General features: G+C 40.0%; 2 protein-coding genes across 2 annotated transcripts; one reads left to right on the top strand and one right to left on the bottom strand.

The window, feature by feature from the left end:
- Positions 1 to 1,066: 1,066 nt before the first annotated feature.
- On the bottom strand, positions 1,067 to 10,047 carry ppp1r7 (protein phosphatase 1, regulatory (inhibitor) subunit 7). Its single transcript, XM_089008336.1, has 10 exons — positions 9,932 to 10,047; positions 8,431 to 8,526; positions 8,239 to 8,294; positions 7,161 to 7,226; positions 6,902 to 7,032; positions 6,339 to 6,501; positions 6,151 to 6,267; positions 5,766 to 5,870; positions 5,528 to 5,614; positions 1,067 to 4,732 (listed from the first exon to the last, which is right to left on the bottom strand). The coding sequence occupies exons 1-10, from the start codon at positions 9,984 to 9,986 to the stop codon at positions 4,556 to 4,558; spliced, it is 1,053 nt and encodes a 350-aa protein (XP_088864462.1). The 5' UTR covers positions 9,987 to 10,047; the 3' UTR covers positions 1,067 to 4,555.
- Positions 10,048 to 11,372: 1,325 nt separating this feature from the next.
- LOC148891714 (uncharacterized) lies at positions 11,373 to 18,475 on the top strand. The gene is made up of 6 exons (XM_089008337.1): positions 11,373 to 11,570; positions 12,631 to 12,810; positions 13,110 to 13,367; positions 14,631 to 14,723; positions 14,928 to 14,945; positions 15,137 to 18,475. The coding sequence occupies exons 1-6, from the start codon at positions 11,486 to 11,488 to the stop codon at positions 15,223 to 15,225; spliced, it is 723 nt and encodes a 240-aa protein (XP_088864463.1). The 5' UTR covers positions 11,373 to 11,485; the 3' UTR covers positions 15,226 to 18,475.
- Positions 18,476 to 18,915: the final 440 nt, after the last annotated feature.

The following is an 18,915-nucleotide window of genomic DNA, read 5'->3' as shown; positions in this document are numbered from 1 at the left end:
TAAACAACAAATACGTAGTATATCAGTTTACTGTTTCTGTGACAATTTAAGATCACTTGATTCAAACCACTTCAGGTCACTGGCAAAACAGACTATTTGTAGCCATTATTTGTTGTTGTATTTCCTTATAACCAATAATATTTACAACTTTCATAACTTCTTAACTTGATTTTAAAAAATTGACTTGTTTCTTTATCTGTATACGTGGATCAAATCAAGTGCTCTCACTTTTACAAGAGATCACAACACAAACAGTGCCTCAGCTTTTTTTTAGTGCAATTGTCAATAAATACAGAATGTGTCACTGCAGCATCTATAAACTGTCATCCCGTCTCATAGGTCGAGGTAAGTCAGTAAAAACCTTTGTGAAGCACTCCAAACAAATCTGATAACGGAATAAGCGAAAGAACCAAAACTGTAATCAATGTTACACAGTAAAACAAAAATTAAAAAAGATGATTTATGATCTTAGATAGACACAGATGTTACATTCTTGTCAGGTTTATTTGATGCCATAGGTGTCAGTGAGTCATAAGATGGACAAGACAAGATTGGGGGACATGCGGCGCATTTTGCTAGAAATCATTTTAAAAACATACAAATTAAATTTGCAATTAAGTTTGAAAAGATGCATTTTCCGATTTAAAGGTTCAATGCCAACTTTTTTGAGTGTTTTCAAAAAACTCAAAAACGGGATGAACAAGGAGGGCAAAAAGTAGGAATACTACTCTTATTAAAATATCTCATCTCATTAAATTAATGAATTTAAATTCTAATGCAGTGGACAGGTACCAACGAGAGGAAGAAAGAGTATCTGCGATGACAGGAAGGGGGCAAGGATGACAGAAAAGTATGTTTAAGTTAAAGTAATTATGCATGCATCAAAAACGGGTGAAATTGAAGGTTTAACGAAGGAAGGAGCTGAGGGATAACGATGCTATTATCTGAGGGGAACAAAGGTCAATGAGGTCAATAAGAAATGACTGACGTTAGGAAAAGACGCAGACAGAAAAAGGATATGATATTACAGCAACGGTCACAAGAGAAAATGTCACAGAAGAAAAAACACGATTGCAACAAAAACTTTTATTTTCATCACTTTCAAAGTGCATACCTACTTTTGGCCCAGCTTATGCTGCAGTGCTACCTTGACTAATAACTTCAATTTGTTCAATTTTACAGTCATATCAAATCAGCGTTCCTCATTGAAACAGTCATGAATTCCGCAGCCGTCAAATTAGCAAGATTTTTTTAAGCACATTTTAATGAGAGTTCACCATGACTAATGGGCGTAGCCTATTGAATGACCTCACAAGGTCGAATCAGTTAACCTTCACTCCAGTGGCAGCGTATTTGAAGCTCCCTTGTGACCAAAAAGGAAAAAAATAAAAGAAACTTTTAGTTATGTTTAGTTAACGTTTAGTTATGTGCATAAAGGCAACTGGTTATTTTTAGGGACACATTCTGTATTATAATAAGATTATCAGTTGGTCTGAGGTGTTAGGGATTTGAGTCAACTATAGCGTACAAAAAAGGTCAAAGCTGAGTCTTAAAGGACAACCGACGTCTCCGGACAAGTTGTGTCCATAATTAGTAAAATGGCTTCAAATGACTTCTACTGAGCGTATTTTAATAAGATTCCACCGCATATAGCTATATTTTACCTTTTAAGACTTGCGCTGAATATTCAGGAAGTCTTGTTTTTGAGTTGGTGACGAGTCCGTGCGTGACGTCACTAAAGGACCGTCCTTGACCGTAAAAAAGACGCATTGGAGCGGTCCTTCCATCACGTCAATGTATTTTGCTGTACTTGTTTGGTCTGGGGACCTCGTGTTGCACCCAAAAGCCGCCAGAAGGCAAGAAGAGGGCGTCCAAGCACCATATAAGGAATTTACCAGCCTGTGGAAGCGGAGGTGGCCACTGGAGGTCGCCATTTTGTGCCTCTTTTTTTTGGGTGAGAGATTTTCCCCCAATGTTGCCTCAAAATGGCACATATAATTCTTTAATCAATTGCAAACATGTATGCTTTCCTCTTCAGAAGTATTTGAATCATATTCATAACTGGATGTGTAACAAGAAAGCATATTATCCAAATCTGAAGCCATTGTTTTGATTCTCCAGCAATGCAAGACGTCTTGGCGTGACGTCACGAACTGGGGGCGGGACTTTCTGAAAATGCCCAATTCGCAGCTCAATTTTTTGCAGATTTTGGACACTTGTCATTTTTATTGGTGTTTTGACTAAATTTGACTAAAAATATACTGCGTGTTTTGCGTATTTTAGATGCTATAAAACGTTTTTCTGTCAGTTAAAAAAGAAAAAAGTGACATCGGTTGTCCTTTAAATATGAAACGTGTTCACTATTTTGAAACAGCAGTCATTACATTTATTTTATGTATTCATACATAATAATAATAATAATAAATGGTGACTATAGTTTTGCTTTTTTGATTGTTGCTGTGCCGATGACCATTTTGTGTTTGGGAGCCTTTTACTGAGCGAGTTGCTTGTTCTGTAGCCACAAGGGGACATAAGTCTTCTTGTGCCGGTCCCAAGCCCAGATAAATACACAGGGTTGTGTCAGGAAGGGCATCCGACGTAAAAGCGTGGCCAAAACAAACACGCGAATCAAACCTCTGAAGATGGAGGACACTGATTCGCTGTGGCGACCCCTTGAAGGGAAAAGCCGAAAGGTAAAGAAGTTCACTATTTACAACCAGACATCATAAATAATCTTGTGCAAGATCTGACTAGTCAACTATAAACTATGATGTGAGCAGAAACGAGCAAGTGGCGGTAAATAAAACAAAATGTACAATGGGTATTTGTTAAGCTTGTAATATTATTTTTTATGGGGGTTTGACAATCATCTTAGGGCAAGTACACGTGATCTGACAAAAATACAAAATAGACACTTCTCGATATAGGTCGATGTTACCGAAGTGTTTCCATCGAGAAACAAAGGGGGTAGGAGCAAAGGGGCCATGTCGGTAAAAAGATTCCCTTAAAAATATATCAGTTCATCTGAAAAACCACTTTCATTCCAAAGATGACATTGGTCAGGTGACATTATGTTTTATTTACAACCAAATGAAAAGATTGGATATTTAAAGGACAACCGACGTCTCCGGACAAGTTGTGTCCATAATTTGTAAAATGGCTACAAATGACTTCTTCTGAGCATATTTTACAAAAATTCCACCGCATACAGCTATATTTTACATTTTAAGACTCGCGCTGAATATTCCGGAAGTCTTGTTTTTGAGTTGGTGATGAGTCCTCACCCTACGTCATTGAAGAAAAGCCTGACCGAAAAAAGGACACATTGTAGCAGTCCTTCCATCACGTCAATGCATTTTGCTGTACTTGTTTGGTGTGAAAGCTTCGTGTTGCACCAAAAAGAGGCAGAAGGGGGCGACAAAGCTCCGTGTAAGGAATTAATCAGCCTGTGCTACATTTCCCCCCCTATTGCCTCAAAATGGCACGGAATAAATTCTTTAAACGATTGCAAACATGTATGCTTTCCTCTTCAGAACTATTTGAATCATATTCATAACTGGATGAGTAACAAGAAAGCATATTCTCCGAATCTGAAGCCATTGTTTTGATTCTCTAGCAAGGCAAGATGTCTTGGGGTGACGGCACGAACCAGTGGGTGGGACCTTCTGAAACTGGGCACTTCCGGGTTCATTTTGGACACGTTAAGTCATTTTTATTGGTGTTTTGCATTTGACTAAAAATATCATACTGCGTGTTTTGGGTATTTTAAATGCTATAAAACGGTTTTCTGATGTCAGTTAGGAAACAAAAAAGTGATGTCGGTTGTCCTTTGAGACATTATTTGAGACACTATTAAAGTGACAACTTAACACACAAAGATGAAATGATAATCTTACTATCTGTTATCTAATAAGATATAAGCGCCTGGGTACTTGACGTCCGTGGTCGGGAGCGGGCTAAAATCTGGATACCAACGGCCTGATTGTATATCAGGACAAAGAGATTCCGGTCAAAGTAGGCAAAGTCAAGGTAGCACTGTTTTTGTGAGTGTTTCCTCTTCCCTTTTAGATCTTTCAAAATGTGACAAATATGTTGTTGGTTGCACAATCAACAATAAGAAAGTGGTGGGTTTGATGTTACTTCACAGTTAAATTTCCAGCGGTATAAATAACCCATAAGTCTTCTTGTGCCGGTCCCAAGCCCGGATAAATACAGAGGGTTGTGTCAGGAAGGGCATCCGACGTAAAAGCTTGGCCAAAACAAACATGCGAATCAAACCTCTGAAGATGGAGGATACTGATTCGCTGTGGCGACCCCTTGAAGGGAAAAGCCGAAAGGAAAAGAAGAAGAGGATAAATAAGTACGTTTCCAACTCACGGATGGAGTTGCAGATGAGTGCGGATGTGGATGACTGTCATGTTCCACTCTGTATTATGTATATGGAAAAAGGATGATTCAGTGATAGTGATGAGTCAATGTGTGGCAGGAGGGAGGTGTGTGTGGGGGGGTAGGGGCTGCAACACTGAAGTGGACGGCGTTATACCGTACTGCATGTTTAAAAGCGGATGAATGTGGCGTCGATCTGGCGCACACTAGGCAGAGCCAGCATGATCTTCCGCCGATACTGTGGGTCCTTCTGAAGCGGGTTTCTCTCCAGGTAGACAGTCTCCAGAGATTTGGCATTCTTCAGTTCATCCAGATCTGACCAGTTGTCAATCTGGTTGTCGTTCATCTGCGGGGAATCATGGTGCTTGTTTAGGACATTTCAGCCTCCTTTTTTGGTGCTCTTTGTTTATTAACTCATTCACTGCCATTCACGAATATATTCGGGAATTGATAATATGACGTAGAGCGCCATTGTCAAATTCTGCTCGGGGTTTGTTTTTTCATGCTTGGGTGCCGATAAAACGCTAGCCAGGGCCTCTAGCAATGTTTTTTCTTTCCCAAAAGGGGGCATTTTTGCCCTGTTGTTAAAGGGCTATATAAACCAATATGTATGTATTGAATTGTATTTTGGACAACCACCCTCATTTCAAGATCATATAACTCCAGACCCATATAATTTAGGAATTAACTTTTTCCGATGAAAGAGAGTAAGTTTTCTAACACCATTGAACGTTTATGTAGCCCTAAAACCCAATATTCTGAGGGTCTTGTAATTTAACTGACAATGACACAAACCCTGGAACTGGAGTGGACACATTTTTGCACATGTCTGGCAGTGAATGGGTTAAGCTGGGAGCCGCAGCAGAGGTGACTAAAGGTGAAAGGTGGAAAATGTGCTGGTCAACTGTCATTTTAAATTGTAAGACCACCACAAGATTGCAGACATGTTGCACTTCCACTGGGTTTTATACTGCCTTACACTACAATGTGACTAAGGCTTAATAATTGCTTGCTGATTTGGAATGATATCCAGCACAAACATATAGTCATATGATATAATAGGTTCTTGCATTTAATGTCAGTTTCATGTTCACCAGTAATATGTCATCCTTAAATAATATCCATTTGCATTTTGCATTACCCAGAACTCCTGTAGTTCGGTTAAATGGCTGATGTTCTCAATCTTCTTCACTCTGTTGGCTGCGATGTCCAGAGTCGTCAGCTTTTTCTGATGGGAAAGAGAGAGAAAGAGAGCAATGCCGGGCTGATACAAAAAACATCACGCAGCTGCTGTTGTTGTCGTTGTGAATTCTCACAGCCAACAGAGTGCACAATGGACCGTTTTTGTTTGTTTGTTTTTTTTTTTTTGCTTCACTCACATTGTTTTCCAAGCCCTCAATGACCTCAATGCCATTGTGGCTCAGGTAGAGCTCTCGCAGGCTGACCAGGTTCTGTAAACCCTCCATTTTAGTAATCCGATTACTCTGGAAGTAAATACGTCTGTGTCAGCTCTCAGTCGTACATAAACCTACATAAACGTTCAATGTCTGGAAGTAAATCCAAAGTTGGAAGGAGTTACTTGAGTACAACTTTTGGCAGCTCTACCCATATCTCTGGGTTAGCTGAAATATTTAATTCAGCTCGACATAAAAACATACAAGAGTGTAAGATTTCAGATTAATTGCCATGAGCATTAAAAAAAATAGATCCATGTAAATAGTCCCTGGGCCGAAAATGTGTGGAACCGCGCTTTCATATCAGTACCTGAATGCTTAACACAGTCAGGCTGTGTAAACAGTCCATATTCTGAAGCCTGGTGATTTTATTGGTGCCGAGGAATAAGCTTTGCAAAGACGTTAGGGTATCCAGATTCTCTATGACCTGGGGAGACAAACAATGGATAATGACTAAGAATGTCATTAACACATTCGCAAGCGTGATGACAAACATACGCGAATGCGATTGGAGCCCAGCTCGAGCATTTCCAGACAGGGCAGGTGGCCCAAGTTGGCGATGCTCCCGATTTTGTTGTGAAGCAAAAAAAGTTTCTTCAGCCGAGTCAGCTGCTCCAAACCTTCCACTTTCCTCAGTACGTTGAAGGACACGTCGAGCTGCCTGTGGTTGTTGATCCCAAGAAAAGGACTTATTTGGTTTGAAATGCAATTTAGCTAGCCAGCACCACAAAAAAGGATGGATTTAATTGTCCATTTTAAAAACTAGTCATCATTGATGCTATGTGTTAGCCTGTCTATGGCATTTTGAATTGTGTTTTAGTTTTAGGCATGCAGACTATGATGAAGCACTTTTCTTAGAATTAGACAAGGTTATGGGTTAACTAAATCTTTTCTTGCTTGCATACCATTAGTTGGCCTCTAGGTGTTGCCAAAGTAATGTTTTGATATTAGGCATGGCTTTCACCTGAGTGCAAAAACAATGAATAAATGAGGATCGGTCACGCCCCAGACAAAAAGGCAAAGTTGCAAATATTCAGAGGTTCATTGCAATCCAAACTTACTCCAACTGCGTGAGCTTGTTCAGGTTCTCCAACTTGCGGATTTGATTGTCGTACAAATCGAGTTCCCACAGTGAGCTCAAACTGTCGAGGTTTTCTATTTTTTTTATCAGATTCTGCCGTAAGGAAAGGGTCTGTAGGGATAAAGAGCAGAAAGGATTGAGTTTTGAGATTATTTCTTTCATTTGGAAGAGAAAAATAACCTGAAAATTCAGTGATACCATTTTTTTGACATCGCTTAATGAATGTATTCTAGACTTACTTTTGCTTTCTGGAGCACTCCCAATCCTTCAATTTTTCCAATGCGGCAGTGAACTAAGTCAACATCCTGTGTCAATAAATTAACAGTCACAACATTGCACACAGAGGTCACAAAAGTCCAACTAATTTTGTTGAACTAAATTTTTCATAATAAAAATGGTGACTAGACGTTTCTACGAGGTTTGGATTGTTAAAATATGATCCATACCACCATATGCAGAGATAAAGGTCTGACGATTTGAATCTTTTTAAATATTCATTCTTGGGGACAAAATGTTTGTCAGTACAAAAACAAAGCGGGAACAGGGTCGACCACCTTATGTTGATGCAATACAGCTACATATATCAATATGCTTTTTCTTTTATACTGTACTTGCACTTGCACTGTATATGCACTAGTTTTTTATGAAACATTCTTGCAGTTACAGTATACACCTCAGTATTCTGACATTTTTTATGCTTAGAATATCTTGTTACCTTCCCCCTTTGAAATTGCTGCTGTTGACTGCAAATTTCCCCAACAAATTTCAAACCAACAATCCCATAACAGTGTGTTAAATTTGAATGCCCCAACATGTAAAACGTGTGTGTCTGTGTGTGCGCATGTGCGTGCGTGTGTGATTACATATACCTGTACATATTTTATTTTATTTTTAATGACTCAGCCTGACTGAAACTTGATCTTCATGTTACAATTTCTGTGCTTTCTACTGTCATCATTATTCATTTTCTGCTTTATTTTTTATTTGTGTATATATATTTGCTCCATGCACTTGAATACAGCCGTGGTTGTTTTAAAGTACACAGAAAAATAAAAAACTGTTCAGTGGCATTAAGAAATTAGTCAGTTATCAGTTATGAGAAATTCAGAAATTATTGTTTATGTTGCTGCCATGGATTGAAATGTTGGCTTCACCAAACCTTTAAAAAAAATAACACACCGAATGCTATTTATTTTTTAATCAAGAGCATAAATAAGCCAATGGTGATGATTTATGAAAACAAAGTGAATATGGGAAAATAATTTCATCTGAAATGTTTGCCTGACAGGCATAATACATTAAACAGCTTCACCTCACCTCTTCCTCCGGGTCCAAGGTAATGGTGTCCATGTCAACGGGTGACGCTTCTTTACCTAGGTGGAGTGAAATTTTAACATTACAGAAGTGAGAAAAGACCTTGTTTCACATCCATTCATTCCTGCATTACAGGACCAGAAACATCACTCGTGATTGCTATTTCGATTGAGTCAACCGGTCGGGATGACATACTAGTGGCGGGAGGCTGATTTGGATCCATGTCGCCATTGATGCTCTTCCTCCTTGTCTCGTCGTCGCCCGACTCCTCGGACTCGCCCCTCCGATCCACTAAAATTCAACGACACAAAATAGAATGCAATACAGTTATTCAGCGTGCACACAACAGGGTTTGAAAACATGTTGTACAATTAATAAAAGTTCATGTAAAAAATGCTATCATGAGAGTTAACTGGATATACGCTGTAAAATTCTGGTCTAACTTTTGATCAAGATTTGTAGTAAGGCCTGATGCAAGAAGGTGAAGAAGGGGTCCAAGAAATCTGGTTTCAATGTTGTTTCTGGACCAGGTCAAAATTCAGATCAATGATTTAAATTGATGGGTTCAAACCAGGGAGAATGTTTTAAACAAGTTTTCTAAATAGGGTTTCAAGGTCAAGCCCTTTGATCCTTTCCATCTTCATCGAAGCTTTTTTTTATAATCCAAACAACATTATTTCATTTATGAAAGCAAGAATCCTTTATTTCTCACATTCTTTAATTCTTCCATCCCCTTCCTTTATCATCTTCCATCCTTTCATATGTCCCTCTTTGTCTACCTTCCTCTTTTCTATACATCCTATCTTTTCCCTTTTCAGCTATTATTTCCTCTTTAATTGCATAGCATCATTGAGTCCTTGTCTACTTCCATACACAGCATTCTTGAATCATGAATTCCTTCTGCATTCTTTTCAGATGAAACAGCGGTGCATTGTCATTGTCTCATCGGTTATTTGTTCATCATTCCCTCCATCCATTCTTCCTGTAATCCATATGCATATCATTAATTACTTCATATGGTCCATCCATACTATCATTTAAGCCTGATTGCAGTTTGCATTCTTTCAAACGATCCACTTTCCCCCTTTGCTCTCTCCCATCATTCTGCGGCATGCTAGTTTCCTTCAACCATCTTTCTCCTCAAACCGCCCTTGTAGTTCTCCATCCTTCCTCCACTGTTAACTTTTTTCCCCAGTCTATTATGCATACAGTAATATTGAAAGACAGCAGTGACATATTTTAGAAGCACCAGTCTGCTTATTTATCGTAACAAATGACTTACATCAATCTGTACTGATTCTTTAGTGTGGGTGGGCTCGCATCGTTCCGGAGTCTCTTTTTCGGTCTGCCGTTCACGTCGTTAAATTGCCATACATACTGAGCGGTGTGAAATAATTTGTAGAAAAAGGTCAGCCAGACCATTACCATCTGCCTACGCGTCAACTTGTCACGCCAGTGTCGGACATTGATTTTCAGGGTTAACGTGGTCCGGGTTTGGCGTCAGCTCACAGCGTCAGCTACACGAGCCTTGTTGTTAGCATGCTAGCTAGCAAACGTGGTATGTACAACTGTTATACACACGTAAACGACACTACGAACACATTCGTGGGGTTAAGAATCGCTCGTCGTCATAAGTGACAATCAATCTGGCTGCTAGTGGAGACGGTACGACCGCGTTCCTAGATTATTTACTCACCTTCCATTTCTTGCGGCTCTACAACAGACAGAGAAGCCATGTTTCCTGTAAACATTCCTGGCAACGTCTCAGCCAATCAGAGACAAGGGACGTACGTACCACAGCACGCCGCAAGGTTGCGCCAATTACACGCAAAGAACTGAACAGTGATTCCCAGGATTGACGTCCGTACGCAAATTCCCTGTGTGGCAGATTGACCACTCCAAATTGTCCCTAGGTGTGAGTGTGAGAGTGACTGTTGTATGTCTTTGTGTGCCCTGCGATTGGCTGGCAACCAATTCAGGGTGTCCCCCGCCTCGTGCCCGAAGACAGCTGAGATAGGCTCCAGCAACCCCCGCGACCCTAATGAGGAATAAGCGGTACGGAAAATGAGATGAGATATATATATAATCTATCTCTAGCTCTCTGAAAAACAAATGTGCTATCTGAAATAAGTGTATGGGTGATTAAATGTTTTGTGTTTCATAATATATATATATATATTTAGTTTTTCAGAGAGCTAGAGATAGATTGAAAGAGAGACAGAGAGAGAGGGAGAGAGAGATAGGGAGTGTGTGTGTGTGTGTGTGAGAGAGAGAGAGAGAGAGAGAGAGAGAGAGAGAGAGAGAGAGAGAGAGAGAGAGAGAGAGAGAGAGAGAGAGAGAGAGAGAGAGAGAGAGAGAGAGAGAGAGAGAGAGAGAGAGAGAGAGAGAGAGAGAGAGAGAGAGAGAGAGAGAGAGAGAGAGAGAGAGAGAGAGAGAGAGAGAGAGAGAGAGAGAGAGAGAGAGAGAGAGAGAGATGCAGCACATTGCAGAGGTGGTGTTTTAATATTCTCACATGGGTTTTGTCAGGGTACTCCGGTTTCCGCCCACATTCCCTAAAACGTGTGATAGGGTAGTGAAATACTAATTGTCTCAAAGTGTGATTGTGAGTGTCAACGGTTGTTGGCCGATATCTGTACGGCAGTGTATGGTATAATCACTCAGATAATTCGTCAAGGCAATGTTTTGAATTTATATTGGAACACTGTAGATTATTTCCTGTTTATCATTGTGTGCCAGTGAATAAAAATGAGGTTGCTTACAAAGGCTATAGGAAAAATAATTTGCAATGAATAATGTGAATCATCCTCGTCTGTACATGGTTAATGTGAGTGTTTCATTTTTTTCTTGCAATACTGTACGTGGGTGGTTTATAATCTAGAAAAAAAAATCTTTATTTTTTAACGGCCAATAAAGATGATTTTGATTCATGTGAACAATATTATGACAGGCAGAGTGTACTGTATTGTATTTACGTTTTCTCTGGAAATGTCAAAACATGCTTCATTTTTAAGACAGTTGTGGTGTTGTAGGCGGAGCGTCTTCCCCTGTATATGGCTTCTCAGCCAATCAGAAACGAGAATGGGATGTTAGTTTACAAAAACTCGGGAAATTGAAACTTCTTGATGGGCGGAGCAAAACGATGCTCTTGAAGGGGTTTAACTTATCTTCCGGGAAAGATTTGCACGCTTTAAATGGCGAAAAGCACTCCCTTTAACCATTAAGTGCACACGTTTAATTCTTTATTCGCGTTATGCGTACTGGAGAAATGCATTTTAATGGAATTCTTGTGCTTGGGATCCTGGCCCATCTATCACTGGCTTTACCGGTTGTTGTGGGTAAGCAACATGTGTCATTTATAAATCCATCTAACACGATTTTCACACGAAGGTGAAGTCTTGTGTGGTTAACTGTTGAATTTAGTTGTAGTTCCTATCAAGTAAAATTCGAAGTGAATATCGTGCTGTATTGCTGTTAAAATTTGAATGCCTATAACCGTACGTGGGAATAAAAAAATCATACAACAGCAAACAACAAAACAATGAATTGATAACGAAGAAAATAGAACGCACAAATTTAGTCAAACTAAAAATCGAGCCTCATTCTGTGTGAAACGCCAAAGAATAAAAACGAGGTTTAAAGTGAGGTTTAAATACTTTAAAGGGACTTTTGTGGATGTGTTTTGACAAAAAAAAGTGCTTACAACCACAGTTAAACATAATATAACCATCACAAGCAGGGGGTGTCCACGTATAGAACCCTTACTAAAAAAGTTGGTGGGCAAGCATTTTGACTGCATTTCATTGATGTCCGTTTGCAGTAGAGTGTTTAGCTTATTCAAACATCTAGAAATTTTATTTTATACAGCATGACCTATTAAGATGAACTGCAGCCTTTCCTAGCTACCTTTGGGTAAGAGGCGAGCTATAGACTGGATTTGTTTCCAGCTCATCACAATTACACAATACCTAGTAAACTAACACGCAATGACATTCACATTAATCGACAATTTTTAAAAAATAGAATGTGTGACAAAGGTTGAGTCTTTAAAAAAATCATGACCCTCAAAATTGCAAGTAGTCTGCATTCGGGTGCGGCATTCACCTTAGCTTCCTTTGACATTGCACAAAAATGTGAGATTCATGACACGTTGTTTGTGTATATGTGCTCTTCAATTGAGTGGCAACCAGTCCCGATCAGGACAAGCCTGTAGAAACTGCAGTGCTGTGTGGAGGGTTCTGTTTGCCTATGTGCTTCCTGATATGACATTTAATTGTCTTTTAAACCCACACCGTAAAAATCAATTTTGTAGCCTCCTTAAAGTTAAATTTAACTCACTTTTATACTCGTGACCTGAAATCACCTGCATGCATACTCATCTTTTCTCTTTCTGTTCAGAGACGGCAGGGATTCAGGTGCAGCAGTGGGTGGCGCCGGGAGTACAGCCCATCTCGGTGCGGGTCCTCGTCAATGGAGTCCCTTATACTGGCGCTACCCCAGAAGTCAACCAAATCTTTCAGGTCATGTCGGCTGATTCGATCTCTCTGAGGCTCCTCGCTAACCAGACTGCAGTATTGGGTGAGACACATCACATTAACAGAATTCCTATGAAATGTCTTTGTTGAGGCATCGGAATGGACTAATGGTTTAGACGTCTGCCTCATCAAGTTCTGATTGCTATCTTGGCTCAAGAATGCCTGTTTCGAGTTTCGCCATGGACACTGGCTTCATGTCACATTCCAAAAACATGCATGTTTGGTTAATTGCTAATAATAAGAGCAGAATGCCCATACATGTGAGTATAAATAATTGTTTGCCTATATTTACCAGAGCAAACTGATTGATGCGTCTTTGTTGGTGCGTGTCTTTGTTGTCAGGGAACCACACGGTCCTTCGTTCCCGCGATTGCGTATTGCAAGGCCCAAAGCTGCAGTGGAGCGACCGGGTTTTCTGCAATGAGTCGCTGTACCTGTCCCGGGACCACCGCGGAGCCTGGATAGCTCACACGTGGCAAGCGACAGTCCTCAAAGCATTATGGCTGCAGGCCTTGGAGAGCTCGGCAATGGAAGGGATTGTCCTTCGGGAAACATGTGTCGATCTGATGGAAAAACTGCAGTTTTCTGAAAAGCAGACAGGTAAAGTAGATTCATTTGATGCTTATTCGTGGGACACAAAACCAATTCAACCATTTGCCTTTCCTTCTGTTGAAACTAACCACAGCTATTTGCAGAAAAGCTCAAGTAATATTTTCCCCAGAACCACGACTGACAGGCATTTAGTCAAAAATCAAACAACAGCAAGAACCTGTCTGAATAAGAATTGGGGCTTTATTTTAACGACAACCTTGAATCCAAAGCAACATGTATTGTATTTCTGCGTAGAATTGGTTTAGACCAGGCGTGCTCAATACGTCAATCGCGATCGACCAGTCGATCTCCAAGGTACTATTAGTGGATCGCATTAGAAGGTGATGTGACATTGTCATGAACTGATGCTATACAAATAAAGTTGAGTTGTTTGGAATAAAAACTAGACGTCAGCCTATCAGCCATCCCTTCACTTGATTGATACAACGAACAACCAGTCAGGTGACATCTCATTATTAGGTAGACTGTGAGTGCTCAAACAATGCCAAAGTGTTACAAAGTTAACGAGCTAGTTGTTAATTACATCCTAATTTTTCACTTGATTTCTTTGCTCTTCAACGTAAGATAGGGTATCAAAATGAGTGGGGGAGGTGGACCAAGAAAGAAGAAAAAAAAGATCACTTTCATACGGAATGAGAGTTGGACTTGTTTTTCACGATGACATTGCCAGGGTGTCTGCCAATTATCAGAGTGAACTCACGTAACATTTCACAGCGCCTAATGTGGATATTTTATCAGGTGAAAACAGGTCCAGCAGACCAAGATGGAGGGTGTGCTCAGAGTGATGACAATTATGACTAAGAAAAGCAGGTCCTTTCATTGCCTTTAAAAGCGAAGCACTAGTCGCGCACATGGCGGAAGCACATCTGTGCCCTGAAGTGTGCACTTGGAGACTACCTCCTCAGTCCCTACCTCGATCACCATATTTAAAAATAGAATGATTCACAACCATACTGTCACTGTCAGGTGCACGCTCGATGAAAATAGTAAGTGGGTGATTCTGCATGATGATCTTGCAGACAGTATCATCTGGCCCTTCCTAGTGGCTGTGGATCACCTCATATGAATATCATGTGTGGGGGCATTTTTGTCAAATACTTGAGCAACTACTGCTGAATATTAGACTACTCTTCTTTTCCTTTCGGCTTTTCCCTTCAAGGGGTCGCCACAGCAAATCAATGTCCTCCATCTTTAGAGATTTGATCCACATGGTGACATAATATATTTAGTTGACTTTTTTTTAAATTCCAGGGGTTGCGATGCCTAATTTTCTGATCCCATTCTTGAGTCTTCTGGGATTTATTGGGGTCGTGGCACTCAGCCTCTTCCTTTCCAAACAACAGAGTGAGTGAAGCGCTTCTATTTTTTTTCCTCATTGTTTTATATACTGAAGAGCACATTGGTGTTATACTTACAGTCATGATCATTTCATCCAATGACATTAAATGTTAAATCAATTCCTATGTCTCAATGTCCTGTCCTCACTCCTGGGGGGTGATTTAAAGTCTTCTCATGTGTTTTTCACTTTCTTTCTTTCTATTGACCTAGGTCTGAGACACCCCGGGGGTAAGAAAACAACATTCCTGACAAGTCCCTGTTAACAGATTTGGATGGAAGATTAGTGGAGAAAGTTAAATATTGAATGCACTCTGCACTTGTTAACTTCAATTTCATGCGACATGGCATCATTTTTACCTCACTTGTTGTTTAACTGCAGCAACTGATCAACCCTGCTAATCATCTTTTTTTCCATGTAGGAGTTCTTGGTTCGATCATACACTACTACCCCAAGGACATGGCAGATTTCCATGCAGGGAAAAAGGGCAACGGTTGTCAAACCTTATGATTCAAAGATAAACTATGAAAGTACAGTGAGACCTCAACTTACGAACTTAATTGGTTCCCAGACAGAATGTGTAAGGCGAAAAGTGTGTATTTCCAAAAAAAAATTCCCATAGGAAACCATTAAAATGGGAATAATCCGTTCCCGGGTTTCCATAAAATATACTTTTCAACTAAATAAGCCTTAGAACTACACAACATACCTTATTCTAGGTATAATAAATGTGCTATTGTATTGTAATGAAAGAAATACACTGCACTGTATCATAAAGTCACTTTATTTACATTTGTGATGGTCATGGCTTGATGGAATGGCGTTGGAGGTCGAAGGTCAAAGGGAATTGCTGTTTGGAAAGAGGTGCATTACATGACGAATGTAATTAAAGAAATAAACTGCTGTAAAATAAAGTTTTATTTGCCTTTTTGATGGTCGTTGATGGCTTATGGAAGGAGAGTCACCTTCCATAAGGACTGTTGGTAACTTAACCTCTGGTGCTGTTTGGTCGTGTGCTTCCGCTGAAGATCACTCCGCCAGCCGTGGTGGGTGTGTATTATGAAAATAGTGCTTATTATAAGGTTTAATTTTCATAAATTTGACGTTTGTAAGACAAAAAGTTTGTAAGTTGAGGTCTCACTGTACTATACTGTACGAACCTGAGTGCTTGTTTGACATTTGCATGAGTGAATAGGAATGAATTGGATCAGCCAAACAATGATTGAGGATGGTAATTGAGCAGAAACAATTGGTTGGCCCTGTACCATGGACTCATTTTCTAAATTTGACAAATCACAGAAAAGCCAAATTTTTAGTGATAAATAAAAACAATCACAGACACAAGGCTTTGAAATTCTGAAAAATGTTGCTGTTCTCTCTGCTCCCCAACACTGTGTGCCCACGGAAATCACATCCTGCTCAAATGCCAGCACTCAAATTCCACCAAAATATGCTACTTGGTGTAGTGTCTTATTTCTGCACATAACTTTCATGTCAGAGTCCTGAAAATGTGTTCCATGCATACGGCGCCTGCTGCATCTGATTTTTAAAGAATTGTTTTAGCTTGCTTATCTACCGTAACATTTATGCACTTACGGTGTCATTGAGGTGTTCATATCCCTATTCCAACACTGACTCAAGTCGGACTCCTAAAACAATTATATACAGTAAAGTCTCGTTATATCGATATTCAAGGGAGTCCGAAAAAATATCGATATAACCGGGACTATCGATATATCCGACCCTGTTTGCATGTAATTTTCTCCGTGCGTGCATAGAAATAGTATCGATATATCCGATATCGATATAACGAGACTTTACTGTAATTATGTATAGTTCCTACACTTGATAGACTTGACCCTTCCTTATGCACTTTATCACGTGTCTTTGTCAGACATAACGCTAAAAGAGAAATGAGCACAAAAATGTACACACATTTGCTTTTTATGTTTTGTTTGAAAGTATCTTCTTTTCCTTTCGGCTTTTCCCTTCAGGGGTCGCCACAGCGAATCAATGTCCTCTATCTATCCCGGTTTTGTGCATTCTCTTCTCTCACACCAGTTTCCTTCATGTCCTCTTTGACCACATCCATAAACCTACTCTTCGGTCTTCCACTCGCTGCCTGGCAGTTCAAGGCTCAGCATCCTTCTCCCGATATAGTCACTCATGTCATGATACATGTCTTGTACCGCTCTGACATACTTTTCTGTCACTCCAGACTTCCTCATGCAATAGCACAGCTCTTCTCTGGGCACCCTGTCGTACGCTTTCTCCAGATCTACAAAGACACAATGCAATTCCTTGTGACCTTCTCTGTACTTCTCTATCAGCATTCTTAAAGCAAACACTGCATCTGTCGTACTCTTTTTTGGCATGAGGCCATACTGCTGCTCACAAATGTTCACTTCTGCTCTTAGTCTTGCTTCAACTACTCTTTCCCAGAGTTTCGTTGTATGGCTCATCAACTTTATTCCTCTGTAGTTAGTACACCTCTGCACATCTCCTTTGTTCTTAAAAATGGGCACGAGTACACTTCGTCTCCATTGTTCAGGCATCTGTTCACCATCTAAGATCTTGTTGAATAACCCAGTCAGCCTCTCCAAGACACTTCGACACTTCGATTGGTAAATCATCAGGCCCGAGTGCCTTTCCCCCCTTCATCCTCTTCAGCGCCCTCCTCACTTCATCCTTGCTAATGTTTGCTACGTCTTGGTCCACAACAGTCACGTCTTCTACTCTTTGTTCCTTCTCATTTTCCTCATTCATCAATTCTTCAAAGTACTCTTTCCATCTTGCCATCACACTACTGGCACCTGTTAATACATTGCCATCTCTATCCTTAATCACGCGAACCTGCTGCAGGTCCTTACTATCTTTGTCTCTCTGTCTCGCCAGCCTGTAAAGATCAGTCTCACCTTCCTTGCTGTCCAGCCAAGCATACAAGTCATCATAGGCCTCTTGTTTGGCCTTTGCCACCTTTACTTTAACCGTGCGCTGCATCTCCTTGTACTGCTGTCTACGCTCGTCCGTCCTCTCAGTGTCCCACTTCTTCTTTGCTAACCTCTTTCTCTGTATACACTCCTGCACCTCCCAATTCCACCACCAAGTCTCCTTATCTACCTTTCTTCCACTCAATACACCAGGTACTTTCCGATCTGTGTCTTTGATTATGTTCGCTGTAGTTTGTCAGTCATCTGGAAGGACCTCTTGCCCACCCAGTGCTTGTCTTACCTCCTTCCTAAATGTCATGCAACACTCTTCCTTTTTCAACTTCCACCATTTCGTTTTAAAGTATGAGTTACAGTTTAATCTAAGATATACTAATGTATATGTAGGTTTTGTGTTTGTATGCATTTAATTCAAGATTTCTACGGTATTGCATCCTATTTCAGTCAGTTTAATGTGTGCAATTTAGTTCTTTTCCTTTCAGTGTCCTCCATCTTCAGAGGTTTCATCCGCATGTTTGTTTTGGCCAAGTTTTTACGTTGGAATTTACGTCCCTTACAAACTCGTATTTTCCCTTACAAAATACAAAATAATCTTACACCATATTTTTTTCAAACATTTTTATTGATGTAGTTTAACATGTTATATTGTTCATGTGTGTCATTATATCATTCTGTACATATTGTCAATAAATGATGAAATTACAAATGTTGCTTAAAGGACAACCAACACCACTTTTTTGTTTCCTGACATCAGAAAAACTTTATAGCATCCAAAATACCCAAAACACGCAGGATGATATTTTTAGTCAAATGAAAACACCAATAAAAATGACTTAGTGTCCTAAGACTACTTCAAAATTAACTGAGAAAGTTTCAGTTTCAGAAGGTCCCGCCCCTTTGTTCATGACGTCACGCCAAGACGTCTTGCCTTGCTCGAGAATCAAAACAATGGCTTCAGATTCGGAGAAGATGCTTTCTTGTTACTCATCCAGTTATGAATGAGATTCAAATAGTTCTGAAGAGGAAAGCATTAATGTTTGCAATAGATTAAAGAAATTATTCAGTGTCATTTTGAGGCATCTGGACAGAAATGTAGCACCCAGAAAATGCAGAAGATGGCGCCAAAGCTCCATTGTAAATGGGATGATTTGTCTGCTGGGAATTTGTGTCAGCGAATATCAAATAGATGTCTTGGTGCAACACACAATGATTCATCATCGCTTTATTTATGTGTTTTCCTTCAACACGGATC

This window comes from Hippocampus bargibanti, linkage group LG11 (assembly GCF_051943395.1).
Source record: "Hippocampus bargibanti isolate YZ-2025 linkage group LG11, ASM5194339v1, whole genome shotgun sequence".
Classification (NCBI taxonomy): Eukaryota; Metazoa; Chordata; class Actinopteri; order Syngnathiformes; family Syngnathidae; genus Hippocampus; species Hippocampus bargibanti.
Note: the sequence above shows the minus strand (reverse complement) of the source record. Positions and strands in the feature narration are given on the sequence as shown.